We start from the raw sequence: 19,050 nt of genomic DNA on the forward strand, positions 1-19,050 counted from the left end.
ACATCAAAACTATGTGGGAATTGTTAGAATTGTGTGGTAAAAAATAAATGCTCAAAACAGATTATTAAATTCTTTAAAAGTAGCGTTCTGCTTGTGATGCTACCACCAGGTTTCCCTGGTGGGATGCTGTGCTCAGGATGAGGTCGTTGGGCCAGTGTTGGGTTTCCTCCAAACAGCGTTTTGTCCCGAGGCCAAAAAGTTCCATTTTGGTCTCTGACCAGAACACCTTCTTCCACATGTTGCTGTGTCTTCCACATGGCTTGTGGCAAACACCAAACGGGATTTCTTACAATTTACTTTCAACAGCAGCTTTCTTCTTGCCACTTTTCTAAAAAGGCCACCTCAGCTGTGGTTCTCTGCAGCTCGTCCAGAGTTCCCATGGGCTTCTTGTATTAATCTTCTAGTTGTCCGGCTAACCCGTTTTTTATACTACAGCTTTGTTCCTGAGCTGTATGTTGGCTCTTTGGTCTTCATGATTCTCTTTGTTCAGTAACACTCTCTAAGAAACTCTGCGGCCCACTCAGAACTCATGTATTTATTAGGGCCGGGACTCGATTAAAAATATTAATCTAATTAATTAGAGGCTTTGTAATTAATTAATCGAAATTAATCACATTTTAATTGCATAAAGATTTGACCTGAGAACAGTGAGAAGTAATTTTTTTCACATGGATTTTTATTTTTGTTCAACCAATTCCAGTGTGTTGTGGATTCCAGCCTGAGAATCTATGAGAATTGAGGTTGGATTCAAAAGCATCAACAGGTGTGTGGTGGAACAGTGCAGGGAGATAGCAGGAAGGCTGAAGTGTGGAGGATCCTCAGTTCAAACCTGCTCTCTCACAAGGAGGGTTTGTTTGCAGTCAGGGCTTCAAACGGTAATCTTTGAAACAGTTTTGAGGTTTAGTAAACAATCCCAAGGTCTAATATGAGAAACGGACACAATGAGGCATGTGCTTGAATAGCACAAGGGAACAACTGAAGGGCTGCAGGCTCCAACCTGCTGTCTGAGGTTGTGGGTTCATGCCCCTTCATGCAGACATCACTTCTGCTTTGAAAGAGTTTTGAGTAGCAGTCTCAAGGTTAAATACGAGAAACAAAAATGTAATTTGTGCATGGTGAGGTAGTGCAGCACAAGAGCTGAGGAGCTACTGTCCTTAATCTATAGGTTGTGGGTTCAAGCCCAGTCTTGGGTTTGAGCCTTTGGCTTTACTTCAGGTTTGAGTAGCAATCTCAAGGTTAAATACAACAAACAAAGGGTTGGTTAGTGTGTGGTGAAGTAGCACAGTGGAAGAGCTGCTGCCACAAGCCTGCACTGCACTTGAAGGTTGTGGTTTCAAGCCCAGTCTTGGGATTGACCCTTTGGCTTTACTTCAGGTTTGAGTGGCAATCTCAAGGTTAAATACAACAAACAAAGGGTTGGTTAGTGTGTGGTGAAGTAGCACATCGGAAGAGCTGCTGACATAAGCTCCTGCACTGTGTTTGAAGGTTGTGGGTTCAAGACCAGTCTTGGTTTTGAGCCTTTGGCTTTACTTCAGGTTTGAGTAGCAATCTCAAGGTTAAATACAACAAACAGAGGGTTGATTAGTGTGTGGTGAAGTAGCACATCGGAAGAGCTGCTGACATAAGCACCTGCACTGCACTAGAAGGTTGTGGGTTCAAGCCCAGATGTGGAATTAGCATTTAAAAAGAGTTTTGAGGTTTAGCTCCAATGCTCAAGGTTAAATACAACAAACAAAGGGTTGGTTAGTGTGTGGTGAAGTAGCACAGTGGAAGAGCTGCTGCCACAAGCCTGCACTGCACTTGAAGGTTGTGGGTTCAAGCCCAGATGAGGAAAAAGCATTTAAAAAGATTTTTGAGGTTTAACTCACATGCTCAAGGTTAAATAGGAGAATCAAAGTTGCCAAAATGTGACCAGGACTGGTAGTGTAGGGGTGCAAGCTAGAGCCCAGAAGCCTCTGTGCGCACCGCCAGTGGGTTCAAATCCCGCTCGTGCCAAGTCTTGAGCACACTGCCGCGGAGGTAGTAGTGGGGGCATTGTCCCCACGGTTGTTTCAGAGAAGTGAACCCTAGGGGTTATGCAAAAACACATGGCGCGTTTCACTTGAGTTATGATGGAAGAATCTTTTGCTGATGAATTGAATTTGATGTTAATTGCTTTAGCCTTTTTAGCACTTATTAGCCATGCTACGTAGCCTATAGGGTTCCACCTTTTTGACGGGAGAGAAGTAAAGATGAGCAGATGTGAAACTTATTACAGCCTCACTGGTGCCTTTACCAATGCAGGAAGGATGAATAGCATGGTTGATCCTCCAAGATGCACCAATCCATCTCTGGGGAAAAATCCCATTATGATTTTTTCTAAATGTCAGTTACCCAAAACTAAAAAAGGATTTAGAAAGAGCCACCATGTCCCTTGAGGGTTGAACCCAGATAAGGTTTAAAGTACAGAAATTTGGGGCATTTGGTGCATTAGTGGACAAGGTTGCTCCATCTAAGATCATTTCAGTCATGTCATGGGAAAAAAAACATTGTGAAAAAAGTCAAAATATGTAGGGTCAAAAAATGTCACAGAAAAGATTTTTTTTAAATAATAGGTAAAAAATTAAATTATAATTAAAAATGATATATATATATTATAATAAAATATATGTAAGGTCTATATATATATAATATAATATATATTATTAGGGCTGGGACTTGATTAAAAATATTAATCTAATTAATTAGAGGCTTTGTAATTAATTAATCAAAATTAATCGCATTTTAATTGCATAAATATTTGACCCGAGAACAGTGAGAAGTAATTTTTTTCACATGGATTTTTTATTTTTGTTCAACCAATTCCAGCAGACAAGTGTAAAAATAGCATATTTAGAAATATAGTACTTTCAGAAATTCCGGTAGCCTATAAGTAGACTAGAGCTGCAACTAACGATTATTTTAATAATCGATTCATCTGTCGATTATTTGTTCGATTAATCGATTAATCGGATAAAAAAATAAAAAATTTAAAAACATTAATTTCCAACCCTTTATTGAAAAATAGAACTGACTGTGCACTTTCTAAATATGTTTTGCACTAACAGATTGCTCCTTGAACATCCTTAAGTAAGCAAATAAAATCGACTAACACAAAAAACATACACACATCGCATGATGTATACTTTACAGCCGCCAAATTAAATATATTAGGCACAAAAAATATTTAGATTAGATTTTTCCAACATGTTTAAGTTGCTGAATCATCGCCGTGGTGCTCCCGTGCCAGGCCATGTTGCTTTTGCATATCTTACAATCAGACATGTCAACACTCCCGAATTTCAAAGCCCCTCCCGAAAATATCCCGGACCGATCTTTCTCCCGATTTCGGACAACAATACTGCTGCACCATCCGTCACTGGGCGCGCCGTTTCAGACCGAACAATAATAAAGGTTACACCTTGAAGTCGAGCGCAGCGATTAGAACGGAAAAAGATGAGACTGGCGCTGCAAAGAAAACCGCAGCACCCCCCCCCCCCCCCCCCCCCCGCTAGCACCCGCACCCCACATTTCAGTGTGAAATACCTTGGAGGATTTAGGTCGCATTGGTTTCTCTGCCTCCGCATGTTTCAGAACAGTATTACGGGTCTCTCCGATGGTCTTTCCTCTACCTCAGCACTGCTCTTTATTTATTTTTCTTAGCAACGCTCTGCTGGGCGGAGCTTTTTTTCTTCTCAGCTATGCGCGGCGCGCGGAACTTTCTTTTAATACTCAAACATAATAGTCGCGCGACATTCGTTGTTGCAGCCCTAATCTCACCCTTCTATCTCTAAGGGAGACGCCAGCCACTCTCCTGAGGAAACCCATTTCGGCCGCTTGTACCCAGTGACCTAGTTCTTTCGGTCATGACCCATCCTTTATAACCATATGTAGCCGGCGCCGTCTGAGCCTCGCCGACTACTGCGTTGTGTTCAGGTGCGCTGATAACAGGACGCTGACATTCCCTCAAGCACTTTGTTCTGCAGAAATCAAATAAAAACATGGACGTGACTCTTCGCCATACAATCAGTAACCTCCCCTCAGTCAACGGTGAGCGGACTGACAGTTGACAACATTCATTCAAAAGCATAAAACAAAATACAATGAATAGTGATACGATGGAGAATGAATGTCTGCACCAAACTGTACATCTAACCTATTCAGACATAGACTATAAAATAAAATAAAAGTACATACCTGCAGAAATCAAATAAAAACATGGACGTGACTCTTCGCCATACAATCAGTAACCTATACACAAAAAAAGAAACGCTGAAACATATAGGCTACCTGCATGGAGACAAAATGGCGACAGCTATCGACACACGCACATATAGAGCAAGGTGGTTAGCTAGCCATTTCAACGTCCCATTATTCACCTCAAATATACATTAAATGAACACAAAACCACTCGTCCCATATGCCCTTAAAATATTCTACATAAAGAAATAATCAAGCGTACGTAAACAGACAGTGAAATACATTAGTTTGGTCTTAATGCTCACGTCACGTGCGGTACGTACCTCCCCTCAGTCAACGGTGAGCGGCCTGACGAGGGTGCGCACAGCCGGTCAAACAACACACTCTACCCACAGAGGGCGCTGTTACACAATATAACTCCTACCACAACTAATTATATACAGGACAGAAGAAGGATTTTGGAGAAATAAAACAGTAACTTGAACCAAACACAATTGAGAACAAAAAAAGCTTTTCATATTTACTTAGACCCGTTACACATAGTTGAGGGTAAGAATGTATTTATACTTATATTAAATGGCAGACAGGTGGACCCTATTTATTAATCATGTGACTTATAAAAGGAAATTGGTTCAGATCGTTGTGAGGTTTCACAGAAATGGAGGTGAATACATATGCACCAGACTTTTTTTTATTCGTAAATCATTTAGAAATCCATGTCAACTTTTCCTGACTTACCAATGATGGACTCCTCAGATCATTTCTTGATTCACTGGATTAAAGGTTTTAAATGTTAGTTTTAGTAGATTTTTGGATAAGATTTACTTTTTTTAAATGAAATAACTACCTGACCTGGTGCACCTCTAGAATTATAATGTGCTGAAGGATTCATTTTCTCTGACAGATTACACCAACAATTAAATCATGTGACCAAAGCGTATGGCCGGAGAGGTAAAAGACACTGCGGACCATTTTCAAACCAACAGCAATCTGTTCACAGGAATGACCCAACTCTCAGCTCCGTCTGTATGAAACTAAACTCAAGTCCAGCTTGCAACCACTCAAACAGGAAGAGACGTCAGAGAAACGGTGCTCACAGTTTCATCACTTTATTACAGTAAATGAGTCCATATTATACAGAACATACACAGAACAGAGACAGGCGGGTTTGTGTTTCTCTCTCTCTCTCCCTCTCTCTCCCATCACATCAGTCCACCAGGGCAGGATGACACCAAAGCTAATGGCCACGGAGAAGAATGAACCACAAGTGACATATCAATTTTTTGAAGAAAACACTAATCTCCCTAAATCACAACTGGTGTTTCAGAGAATTAACAAAAATGTTCTTTTTCTAAAATGTTGTTCACTTAAAACATTTCTGCATGTTGCCAGGTAACTAACATACAAGAAGTGTTTCTGTCTGTCACAACACAAGTCATTTTCTGCTATTTTGTGATGCACGGATTGGGCACCAGTAAAAACATCATGTTGGGATTTTAAGACCGACTGAACGAGACACTTTCTCTAAAAATACCAGAGACCTGTGGCAAACATTATTTTCTTCTTAATACTGCACAGTAATAATATATTGCAACCTGTCACCACACAAACGTTCTGTTCCAAAACCAACTGCACTCAACGTCAGTCTGAATCTCAACTCTCCTTGAGGCCAGAGACTTATTCTTCTTTTTCCATTTTAGAGCTCTATTTTAAAATCAGTAACTAAAATTGAACAACAGAAGGGTTACCATGGGTCCTGACAACGTTTCATTCCATTTGCAGAACTCGCCTGATGAGGACCAAACAGCTCCCTCTTGTGAAGCACCTGCAGCACGCCAAGTGGGACCTGGAGTGGGTCACATCCACATTAACGAGAAACGTGGGAGAGCACTGTCACGCTAACACGACATGCCTCTGCACTTGATTTTTTAGAAGGGGTCACACTATGTTAAACGGGAGCCTATTAGAAAGAAGCATTTTGGAACAGAACCTTTGCAATATTCATTCAACAGTCAGACGGACCCACAGAGGGCCGGACAGGGAGGACTGCTGAGCAACAGCTACTTTACATTTTTCACAACGAGAGAGAGAGATCATCAACAAACATTAGCCTGATTTTTTTTTCTTTTCTTTGCAGTATTTACATTCTGAATTGTGAAAAATAAAATAAACTTATTTACAAAAAATGCGCACAAACTAAGACTGCTTCATTGGCGGCATGAGGAGAGATACGATATAAACAACTCTGTCATAAAAAGTAAAAAGATGAAAATAAAAATCAGTGATATTTACACGTGCGATAAGAGCGGGAGAGTGAGCGGGTTCAGAGATCGGAGGGATGGGGACCCCTCCACACCCCCCACAGGGTCACACCTTTTCATGGCCACAGAGAGTCTGACAGCTCTTAGTGTGAACTTCCTGCAGAGGGAATCCAACCGAGCGTTCTGGACTCTGAACAGCAAAAAGAAGAAGAAAAAAAAAGCAGAATGAGCCCCGCACGACTGGTGGGTGATATTAGCGGTGAGAAAGAGGATGAAAGATGCTCTCCACTCTCCTCCAATCAAATCAATGTGAATGTGCATAATGTGGTGGAGTAAAAAGAAGAGTGAATGCAAACGTGAAAGAAACAGCAGGTGGAAGCATGGAGCAGTAGTATCAAATATACCACTACCCACTTTCAAGTGGTCTGTACTGCTTACTAAAAATCTGTATTGTTGACTGCTTTAAGCCTAAATACAGACTCGCAGGTCAAAAATGCACTTCTCTTTTTGAGATAATACTTTGACTCATGACCGCAGTCTGAGCTCCACCTCAAACAGCTGTTTTCCAACATTTTTTAAGGGTAATACTCAACATGGGTCCTGTCAAAAAGACGGAAGGAAAAGGAGCGTGCGCACACAATCAGCTGACAGGAAGTCCCCTGCGTGACATTCAGCCTTCCTCTCTGCTGCGCTTTAGTCACATGTCATCACGTCTTCAGAGGAACTTTTCAAAATCATTCCCACTAATGGAACTAAAGACGCCGGGAGGCCATTTCAAAGCCTTCTTGCTGAAATGTACTGCCATCCGATTCTCGTCCCCGAAATAAATACATTTACATTAGAGGACCCCCCCCCCACACACCTCAAGTTCAAGAGAGCATTAAATCCGTTCCTGGCATTCTGAATTTCCTTTGCAGCATTTAATCATCAGGAGGACCGACATTCACTCAGCTCTTGGAGGCACAAAAACTGTTTCTACACCAACATAAGGACATGGATGATATTTCAGCGGGAGGGGGGCTGTTTAGATTCAATAACATTTGTGTTTAAACTCCTTAGAGTACGTCTACTAAAGATGCGGGTCAGGCCTGATCCACATTGCCAAAAGGAGCTAAATGATGAGTGGTGACATTAAAAATGATTTAGACTCTCTGGTTTCCAAAACAAACTCCTCTGTCCAAGTCTCACCCTCATCCAGTTAACAGACAAGAATCATGAAAAATAGGTGCCATGTTAAAAAATAAGTTAATTACTCTTGAAGTTCCAATATTAACCACATTTCAAGACTTTTCGGGGCTTCAAAATGAATAGATTATCTTAAAACGTTTTGAGACAGGTTAAAAGTACGTTTAGAACGTGTCGACTTCATTTTATGAACCACAATGAATGAAAGTTCTGTTTTAAAAGCCTAACATGAAACTAAAAAGGATGTATATTTTTGTGTATGATTAAAAAATTGAACTCAACCACTTCCTTCGATACTTTGCTCATTTCTAGCACTGTAGTACCAGTGAAGGCTGTCAGGCTTCTTATTTCCTCTCCATCTGGTTTGAAAAGGTTATTTTCCTAGCAAGTAAATTCTAGAAACAAGTTCTTAAAGATTTGAGCTCACACAGCAGTATCCAAGCACTGCTGGTTTGGCATCTAACCGGGAACACACCAAGCGAGCAGGTCTGACACGGAGCAAGCGGCGCCCTGATGTAGGAATATTTGCAATACTGCCGTTTGGGATTGGTTTGCTCCATTTCAAAGGATGGTTTTATATATCTATATATTTAGAGCTATTCCTGTGTGTCCAAACAAATGAACACTTTTGCATGACCGCCGGTAGAAATGAGTCAAACAAAAATCACTGAGAACAGCTGAAAAGGAGTCTAACATCCATGACTGATCTTACCTTTACTTTTAAGACAACTGTGGTCATGTAGGGGAACTGTATCGCACAAGGAAATGCCCAACGATGAGGGAACAAGCTGAAGGAGAGGTGATTTCCAGTCTGCCTTGTATAAAGTAACTCAGCCCCGAAACCCAAAAGTGGCAAAACGCTTCCTATCAAACACCGATGACTGCTACTAGGGAGGATTTCTGCTCCAGCTGCCACTCAAGCCGAGAATAATCAAAATGCGGAGGTTTAATTCTAACGTTAACATTGGGCTGCATTGGCTCAAATAACGTGCCTGGAAGATGAAGGAAGCTATCACGCCCAGCATCCACTGAATAAAACATCCTTTACCCTGATGACCTATGTGGGGCTTCTTCTGATCTCACTCCGGCGCGCACAGTTCAGATGCAAAAATAACACCAAAGAACAAAAAAAACAAAAAAACTGGTGGAAATAAAATAAAACCGTGGCGACAAAAAATGTTTTGAAACCACATTAGTCAAATAAATTAAACAATTATTAAAAAACAATAAATGTTGAATTTTAAAAAAAGAAGAAGAAAAGTCGTAATACAGAGGACCAGCCCCCACTATTGAGCCTTCACAGAACACCAGAGCAGCAGCGAGACCACTGTTTTTGTTTGTAACAATCACCTGCCGCTTTGACCCCTGGCAGCTAAAGAGCTAATGATAGTTTGTTCAATGCATTTACTGTACAAAAACAGATCATCTAAGGAGAGCAAGCAGCATGGAGGAAAGTAGTAGAGTGTGTGTGTGTGTGTGTGTTTGTTGAGATAAGGGGGATGCTTGCAGGCAGGCAGGTGAGAAGCTGCTTCAAATGCTGTTAAGAGATCCTGGTACTGAACTGTGTTGAGATGAATCGGAACCATCTGGAGGACACAAGAGGGAAAAAACAGTCAGAGGGAAATTTACAGTTCATGACACAAAAGGACATGACAGTATTTTAACAATTTGCAGAAGTTATCTGTTATGTGATGGTTTTTTTAAACAATGGTCAGCCATTAAAAACACAACGCTAGTGTCAATAATGTTGTAATAAGATTAACGCGAGTTCCCCACCGTGGGCAGAAGCAGCAGTGTGGGAGCGAGCGTGAGGAGGAATGAGGGTTGAGTTCAGTTGAGGCTGGATGGACAGCTCTGCAGACAATAAAGGGTTTCATTTCATGAGAAGTCATTTGTCAAGAGGACAGGGTCAAAGAATAGGAATGTGTACGTTGCATAAATAGCACCTCGTTTAAGGTCAGAAAACAAACTGAGACACCAACTGAATGTATTCAGTAAAACAGATGGTGATGAGTCCATGTCAACCCAAACGAATGGAAATACTTAGTTCATCAAAACTAAAATAAATATCCTCTATATCTGTAGTTTTGGTGTTAGTCTTAAGTTTTAGTTTTTGACCATAACATGGTATGTTCTCTCCAATCAAAAGTAACTAGATTGCTACCAGCTTGTCGGGCACAATATGCAAAAATCAATATTTGAGAAAACACATTTTAAAAAAATGAACAGCAAAATTTCCAGAAATCATTAACCCAAGTTTCATAGGTCCTCTACCCAACTACACCCCCTAGCCATATTGAGTTGCAGAATGAAAGCGTAGATCTATGTGCTCATGCACGTACCTGTGGTGCTAAAGTTGAAGAGCATCGGCAGTTCTCTGCCGCTGGGCAGTCGTGTGTTTGGCTGGCGCAGCTCCTCGAAGAAGGCGTGCGAACAGGCCTCTAGTGGGGAGAAGCGCGAGGCCGGCGTGTACTCCAGCAGCCGGGAGCAAAGGGCGATGGCCTCCGGTGGGGTGCGAGGTTTAAACACCTGACGAGCCAGAAGAGTGGAAGTTCAGTATCTGCCAGTTGTGAATTCATCAAAACCACCCACTAATCCAATGTTCCATTTACATTATAATACAAGGTAAATGTAGGACTTTAAATCTTAAAGAAAATCTCATATTGAAGAGTTCTGCATCTAAATGTAATCAATTTTATGCCATTTTTTAGAGTGGAAAGCTATCGGGTTTGTAGTAAATGTTAAAGTGCCACTCTGGATTTTACATTGTTTCTGTACTCTCCAAGTGTCACCAGGTAATCGACTTTCAGCAGGAGGGCACTGAAGCACTTCAACTGGCAGATTTAAATAGACTGTGGGCAACAACACATCTCCAGGTTGCTCTGAGACCACATCTTCAACACATACCTTCGCATGGATAAAAGAATTAGCAGTTTCTCCAAACAAAAAAGTACAAAATTGTCTCGTAGCACATGAAGAGTGTTGTAGATTCAGGTGAACGTACCTTGGTCCATGGATGAGCTTTGATCTGAGGAAACTTGAATTCTGTGTAGTTGGGGTTCATCTCTCGGATTTGTTCCCTAGTCGGGGTTCCTAACACCTGGGAGTAGATGAAGGGGTATGACTAGTATTCTACCGATGCACATGTGATTACTCTTACAAAATACTCAGGGTTTCCCCTACCATTGTAACAGCAGGGCGCCCCTCCCCCCCGGCTAAATTATCCCTTGCCCCCCTGAAAAAGTGTGGAATAATAAATAAAAAAAGTCGGAATATTTTTTCCACGCACGGCGATTCTGCTACAACACGTGTGCGCATATGCCCGTATACTTAAAGTTGTATACCTAGGGGAAACACTGATACATCAATACAAAATATTGGAAAAGCACAAACCAAGTGCATATCCAACTCCTACAGGCTCCAATGAGAAAAAAGGAACTACAAGGGATCCTACAATCAGTTTAGCAGCACACATGACGCCTCATAAAAATGCTCTCACCTTGATGATCTCAACAAGCTGGTCCACCCCGCTGTCACCGGGGAATATGGGTTGTCCGAGAAGCAGCTCGGCCAGGACGCAGCCTGCGGACCAGATGTCGATGTTTGCCGTGTAGTCCGTGGCACCGAAAATTAGCTCGGGGGCACGATAATAGCGAGAGCAGATATACGACACGTTGGGTTCTCCGCGGACCAGCTGCTTGGCGCTGGGGGAGGACAAGAAATCAGGTCAATAAAAATGGTGGAGTTCAAGGGGATGGAGGGTATGAACTATTAAGCAGAAAATGTATCAAGAGTTAGTCGTTTTATTCTCTTACAACTGCAGAAGGTTTAACAAGCTAATGTCAATCCCAGTTAAATTGTAGCTGGGGCTGAGGGGACAACATGCAGAAAAAGGTCCCATGTTGAATTTGAACTTGAGCAGTGGAGAAAACTAATCGGTGTCTCCTTAACATTTGGGATTTTAAGCCAACGAAGGAGGCGAGAGAAAAGCACAAATACGACTGTGCCATTTTATTCTATAGCAAAGCACTGTAGAGGTGAATTAGCGGCAACATGACTCCTCCACAGCACCCTCGTTTGTTCTCTTTCCATTAGTTTCATTATGCTCCAGTAGGGAGTCAAGTGACGGCGTGTGATACAATTCTTTATACTGGTCTGGTCAGTTTGGGCCTGTGTAACTCAATTCAATCAAAGAAAACAGCGCAAAACCCACTTGGTCAGGATAAAGTAGTGGGTCTACTACATTGATGACAGACCCATGAACCCCTTCTTTGAACCATTTAAAAATATAATCTCCAATGTGCCTAACCAAATAACAATAAACAGCATATAACACAGAGCTCAATGCTGTTCCTTCAGCACATACAAGATAATATATACAACTTGAGTTTGCAGATTTCAAACAGTTCTTCCACCTGCTCATAAAGCTCACCTGCCAAAGTCACACAGCTTGAGGATGGCACTTTCTGGGTCAACAAGCAGGTTTTGAGGCTTGATGTCTCTGTGACAGACGCCCTGGGAATGGATGTATGCCAGACTACGAAACAACTGGTACATGTACACCTGAGGAGGTCACAACATAAGAACACGCATTTTAAATGAAAAGAATAAAGACAAGAAGACAAGAAAATGCTGCTTTCTAATACTGTGCTAAGTTTCAAACAGCATATTCCACAGAAACCATATGTATTACTTCTTAAAAAACACAAAAAAGTCTTACCTTCACATATATGATAGGAATGATGCTCTTGGCCTTGTTAAAATGCCGGGCCACCCTGTAGACAGTCTCAGGCACAAAGTCCAGCACCAGGTTGAGATACACCTCATCTTTCTGTGCAGCACACAGCGGGATTGTGTTAAAAATATACACAATTTACTCATTCATTGGTATGCACATATACAGCCTAAAGAATACATCAAACACAAACTCCCCAGGCTATTGATTTAAAAGTTAAATAACTTATTTATCTAAAGATAACAAAGGAAATATACAAACACAATGTGGTTTCCAGTACTTTAAGTCCAAGAAGGGGACTGCCTCCCTGTCTCTGGGTTGGGATATTTTGTATTATGCTGTTTCTGTGTAATGATGTATATTATGAGCATGATGTGCAGATGACTTCCTGTTTTAAACTATAGCAGTCGGTTTGTGTGTGTGACGACGATGACCAAGTAAAAGCTAATTTGACAAAAGAGAACAAATGATAAGACCTTCTCTCCACTGGAGTAGAAGAAATAACGTAGCCTGACGATGTTGCAGTGATCCAACTTCCTCATGATCTGGAGCTCCCGATTCTGCAAACACAGGGGCAGAAAGTGAGGATGGAAACAGGGATACACAACAAGCACATTTATTTTATAAGACCAATTGAATAATTTATTCGCTAGCTTTGAAAAAACAAATTTAACTGTGGGAGACCAATTCCGACCCAAGAACTGATGAAAGGAAACAGAACATGTGGAGAAATGTGTATTACCTTGAACCTCTTATCTTGCAGGACCTTCTTAATGGCCACCATTTCTTGGCTGTCGATGAGGCGAGCTTGGTATACCACACCAAACGACCCATTGCCAATCACCTGAGTTTAAGACCAAAGAGGAAACAGTCACACTGTGGACTCAAGAAATCATTGAGAGCTCATCCATTGAAGTACAAAATACGGACATGGGGGGAAAAGTCAAATGAAAAAAAAAAAAATAGTTACTTATTCTCTTTCTGTGGTTGGAGACCACAGTCTCATAAGAATGTTGATTCAGAGTCCATGTCAGTACAGCTACTCTAACAGCTGGAAATTGTGATATTGTTTTTTGGGAAAGACGTCCTAAATCTATACCAAGAGTGGTGTTCCCAGCACATACAGCTTTAGAGGATGTGTGAGAAACCCCCTTAACACGTTCACATGCTTTGACGTTAATAAAAAGCATATCATTTTTCCGTGATGTGGTGGGGGGGAAATGTGGTGGGAAGAGGATCATGGTCCAAACCCCGGAACATCCAAAAAGTTGCATTAGTTCATAACAAGATAAACAGCCACATTAACTTAATGGCATACGGTCTGGCTGCTGTGGCTTCCTTGCTCACCTTGATGTCTGTGTAAGAGACCTCCTGTGGGCGGTCTGGTCCCTGACCTGGCGTGGCCACGACTGTCGTCACCTTTCCGCTGTCTCCTAGGAACGAAGCAGCAAGGTGAGTGTTTAACCAGGCGCATGTAACAATATAGTGTTGTCATTCAGAACACAACTAGCGGGCCATCTGAGAATTGCTGTGTTGTGATAAAACTTGTTAACTTATAAAACTGATTAATCAAAATGTGTTACAAAACGGCTTCACAGTGTACCAAAATCAATAGCCCCCAACATTCCACCCAGGACACAATCTGAAGCAAGCCTCAACATTTGGGCTGTCTATCTGCTGGCCGACTGAATATTTAGGTTAATGACAGCCTAGTGAATGGATGTCAACTTTACTGCGCCCCAGGGAAGGGGAGGACGGTAGAGTTCATATTCAAGACACTGTGACTAATTAAACTGGGAAAGAACTAAAAAATAGGCCAACCACTTCTTTGGTCCTAAAAGGAACTGTTTTAAGTGATAACAGCCTTTCACATAGAGGTGGCCGGTGGCCACGCACAAGAATCGAGAGGCGGGGGAGATGCAGTTTATTTGTAGTACAGTACAGGCCGATCCTTGACGATTACAGGGCTCTCCCTGTCAGGACGCACCGACCGTCTGGGAGTCCTGTCGGGTTTTCCTTACAGGAAACTCATTGTCTGGGACTGGGTACGGATGTAAAGTTTAGTTTTGAACCCAAACAGTTAAATTGTGACAATAAAATAAACTTGTAGTCTTTCTACCACTTGGGGTGGTGTACACACAATCTTTCAACATTAAGTCATTTACACTACAGTTTGTACACTGACGAGAGAGGCTGCCGTACGAGGAGTGAACCCCGCTAATCAAGATGCAAAAGAATGCTCATTCACAAACACGTGCATACCAATGACAAAGCCGTAAAGAAGCTCAGGATTCACGCCAATTGGACGACTGGGGTTCCCCCGCCTTTTCAGGGTCACAAGCTACACAACCGGGATTGACCTATTTGGCAGCCCTGCTTCAACATGTGAATCGTGTTGCCAGATAAACGGTGGTTTCACCTTGATCCCAATAGGGACATGTGCAGCAAATACACTGCAAAAGACTCCCTGTAGACGATTAATCATCTTTTCAGCAATGACTAACTAAACCTGTTGTTAACTGACCTCCGAAGATAAAGAACGTAGTATTTAATATCCCTGCAGATCAGAGAGGCATTAAAAGGGTTAGCGTTAAACATTTAACACTGAAAGTGGCAGTCAAGACAGAAAAGGAGTTGAACTTACAGCGGAAATGCCGAAAGATGTGTGTAAAAGATGTGTTTGTTGCTGACCTGACGGTTTGTGTCAAAGTGCAAAGGTGAAGTAAAAGAACGAACATTCTGTCTAATTCACATTGCGCTTCATGACCTACAACCAGACAGACATAAACATTTTATTTTAAGCATTTTCCTCTGCTGTTCTATGCTGCCTAAATAATGAAGCAGCCTTTTGCCATCGAGCCGTCATTGTGTGCCATCACACCGCCCGTGTCTGCATACACCATGCTTTGTTTACCAAACAGCACAAGGCACTTATTGATATGGCCCTCCTAACGCCAGAACTGCCCGTCTTGAGGTTCTCGCATGTCCGCACCCCCATGTGCGCACGGTGAACTGTTCTCTGCCAATAAAGGCTGCTGGTCGTGCAATAGACAGGCATCCTGGAGGTCTCCGTTACAGCTGAGACTATGGGGCCTGCCGAGTGACCGGGTCACAGAGTTCTCCTAACTCATTGGCCGTGTTCATGAACACCCTCTCACAGTGGGCCCAGGTTTAAAGTAGGACGGTTAGTTAAAAGGATACACAGGGGTTTTTACAGCGGGAAGAAACCACCGCCACAGGATTAAAAGCTCCCTGTGGTCCATAATCATAATTAGGGTTGCAAGATTCTGTATTTACTGTAACTGTATTAACTGTATTTACCGTGTCTTATATAACAATAAAACATTTTGTTTTGTTGGAAGTACATGCATGCTAACATTTCTAATACAAACTTTTAAAAATACATTTTGGATTGAATTCCATTTGTGAGTAGAACTTTACCCTTTCATTGAAAGACAAAAACATGAATGTTAAATAAAATGATGTATTCCCTAACACCAAGTGCAAGAAAATCCAATTCTAAACGCAAAATGCATCAAGTTTCTCAAGTTTTAGTGTGATTCCCTGAATCCTTTTCAAGTCCATGTTAACGTCAGGTTGAGAGAAAAAAAGAATTCCGGACTTTCCTGGGGGAGAAAAAGAGGCCTCCAAAGGGAACATCTGCTCGGACACAGCAGGCCGAGTATATGGAGGACTAAAAGTGCCACAATTAAATAAATAAACACATCATTAAATAATTACTTAAATGTGTCATTAATTAATTAAAAAGAGAATTAAATACATAAATGTGTTAATAAATGTGTCATTAATTAATTCAAATACAGATTCATGTTATGTAAAATACATATATACTTATTTCACTATTTACATTTACATTTCATGATCCTGCGTTGCAGTGCTTCATGAATTACTTAAAACTGTCAAACTGACCCATCAAAAGTTGGTAGGCGGAACCTAACGCCTGATTGGTTACCCTGTGTATCAAGTCAAGACAAATAGATTCCGGATACTGGATTGATGCAGAGCTACTAAACGACTGAATCCATCCACCTCACCGTGGACAACAAATCTCCACCTGTTGCAAACACATGAATTGTAATGATACATCTAGAAAGATGCATTGTTTATCTGCTAATATCACTGACCTGATGAGCTTATGGTGGCCATCTATATGCCACAAAGAGTTTGGGCCAGGAACAAAATACTGCCCTGGCCAGGTACTCTACCAAAGCAATGGATCAGACTGGATTCGCGTTAGCCCCGCCCACTGACTTTGATGGGTCAGTTTGACAGTTTTAAGTAATTCATGAAGCACTGCAACGCAGGATCATGAAATGTAAATGTAAATAGTGAAATAAGTATATATGTATTTTACATAACATGAATCTGTATTTGAATGAATTAATGACACATTTATTAACACATTTATGTATTTAATTCTCTTTTTAATTAATTAATGACACATTTAAGTAATTATTTAATGATGTGTTTATTTATTTAATTGTGGCACTTTTAGTCCTCCATACGAGTAATCCTCCAGGGATGTGGGAAAAGTTTGGGGATTTACGTTTACAGCACAGCTACATTTTTGTATTTTTTGTATATGTATATACAAAAAATGAAACTCAACTAGTTAATCGTTTGTAGACTGGCCAAAAATCATTGATTTTGTATAAGTTATCCCATTTTCCAATTCTGACAATTATTTCTGCGGGATAAAACCAGTAGAAAATGAATTATTTAGGGGAAAAATAAATAACATATGCTATAAATCAGGAGGGTAACAATCGTATTATTTACCGATCAATAGTCTCTTCCTCTTCCCCCTCCAACAACTTTTAAGTCAGTGCCAAAATATCACATTGTGTAGCAAGACTACAGAAAATGGTATTTTAAAGACCATCTCATAAAAACTGGTTTACTTTATAGAAACCAGGAACCTTTTGTTATCAAAAATCCAATTTTATTTATAAAAATAGATCAACATTCTGAATTCTCCATGTCCAAGTTTAATTTCACCTGTAATTTAAATGTCAAATCAGATCACTCTCTCTTTCTCTCATGAATATCCGGCTTACTGGGTTAATCCTGCCTCTCGAAATAGCCTCCGGGTCTATCTTTACCAGATGATGGCAACATTTGGGACTTTAAGGGCCTCTTGCAGTTTTGGAAAAGGAGGGAGATCACATGGGCCAGATGCTGTGAACTACAAGTGACCTCCCAGCTGGGCTCTAATATCAAAGCCACACACCACTGCCTACTAATGGATGATACGGTTTGGATTAACAATTGCACACACACAAGCCTCTGCTTAAATCTGTCACTATGTTAATAAAGAGGCACACTATGAATCCATCTCAGACAGAGGAAACCTACTACATTGGCCTCCGAGTTCTTGAGCTGGATACGCATCACTTGCATCCTCCAGGCGTCGGCCACCTGCTGCTAAGCCTTTGCCCCACAGGTGACCTTGGTGAAAAGGCGACTTTCCGTCCAGATCCTACTCTTGGTTGACGGCTAGTGCAGCACTCATCGGCATGGACGAATAAGACAATTGGATGCAGAACTAGAGCTCGGGTATTAGCGCTCCAGGTTACCCACAGAAAACTACGGCGCCCCGGTTTCGTGCTCATTCACATTGACCACAGTGCAATAAAACAGATCCCCACAGTAATTTAACATTAGTAGGTCGGATTACCCGTCAATATGATTTACGTAACACTGGGTCACAGGGATAACCAGCCAGCTGCTTGGTTTGACATCAGTAGGGCTGAATAACGTTAGATTCATCCGCCGGACTATTAGTAACATACAAAACAAGTGACTAACGTTAACGTTAGCAGGCTAGCTAGCTTGTTAGCATGCGAGCAGCTTGGTTATCAAATGCACAGGAGCAATAACGACTTTCCTTCGTAATACAACATATAACACTACCGGGTATTTTTAAGGTAAAAGAACTTAAAACAATTGATTGGATAGAATGACTCCGACAAAGACCTGAAAGCTAATAAGGACTTACTGGCAAGCTTAAGGTTCGAGCATCCCGACGAGTTGCTGCCGGAGGCCTGCGGGACCCCGGACTTTCCTGTGCTGCTCCCCACGGCAGCGGCTGATCCGGTGGACGCAGCGGCGGTTCCTGGAACACCTGGCGGCTCAGCAAACGAGCTGGTCCTGGGCCGCCCGCTGCCGCTCATATCTCTGTGCAGGGGTCAGGGTGGTTGCTTTCCCTATTTTCAGCCAATTGACTATTAAATATGAATACTCGGCAGCGAATAATCGTGGAAAGGCACACCGAAAAATAGAGCTCCCGTTGCCGCCGGCTGTCTGAACTGATAGCTGTTGCTAGACACCTAGAAACCGACCGTTCGCAATGCCACATGGGAGATGAAGTTCGAAGGAGCCGCTGGTCAGGTTTAATGCAAAAGCTTTCACGGATCAAAACAACTACAAATTCAAAATGACTTAACAGTGGCTTCAGGCCGAGGAAAGAGCAACGCTCACGTAACATTAACCTGGAAATAGACTAAACATTTTAGTCTTCAGATAAAAAACACAGAATTTTGCCCGTTGGTGACAAGTTTCCCACCAATTTATACTAATGCTACAAAGATTTTTTTTACACTAGAATAGTGTAACTGGACACAAACCCCT

General features: G+C 41.6%; 1 protein-coding gene across 1 annotated transcript; it reads right to left on the bottom strand.

Annotated features, from left to right (window-relative positions):
• Window positions 1-5,311: 5,311 nt before the first annotated feature.
• On the bottom strand, window positions 5,312-18,783 carry LOC119219748 (glycogen synthase kinase-3 beta-like). The gene is made up of 11 exons (XM_037475159.2): window positions 18,419-18,783; window positions 13,747-13,832; window positions 13,142-13,243; window positions 12,876-12,959; window positions 12,385-12,495; window positions 12,097-12,227; window positions 11,164-11,368; window positions 10,669-10,764; window positions 10,007-10,193; window positions 9,441-9,518; window positions 5,312-9,250 (listed from the first exon to the last, which is right to left on the bottom strand). The coding sequence occupies exons 1-11, from the start codon at window positions 18,591-18,593 to the stop codon at window positions 9,195-9,197; spliced, it is 1,311 nt and encodes a 436-aa protein (XP_037331056.1). The 5' UTR covers window positions 18,594-18,783; the 3' UTR covers window positions 5,312-9,194.
• Between the last annotated feature and the right edge of the window lie 267 nt (window positions 18,784-19,050).

The sequence above is a fragment of the Pungitius pungitius genome, chromosome 17 (assembly GCF_949316345.1).
Source record: "Pungitius pungitius chromosome 17, fPunPun2.1, whole genome shotgun sequence".
Classification (NCBI taxonomy): Eukaryota; Metazoa; Chordata; class Actinopteri; order Perciformes; family Gasterosteidae; genus Pungitius; species Pungitius pungitius.

Bases quoted from the DNA above. Each gene is read 5' to 3' on its own strand.
- LOC119219748 (XM_037475159.2), bottom strand. From the start codon at position 18,593: ATGAGCGGCAGCGGGCGGCCCAGGACCAGCTCGTTTGCTGAGCCGCCA. The intron at 12,228-12,384 runs GTAAGACTTTTT...TGACCTCCTCAG, and splicing joins TTCCTATCATATATGTGAAG to GTGTACATGTACCAGTTGTT. The intron at 11,369-12,096 runs GTGAGCTTTATG...GTCCTCCCCCAG, and splicing joins AAGCTGTGTGACTTTGGCAG to CGCCAAGCAGCTGGTCCGCG.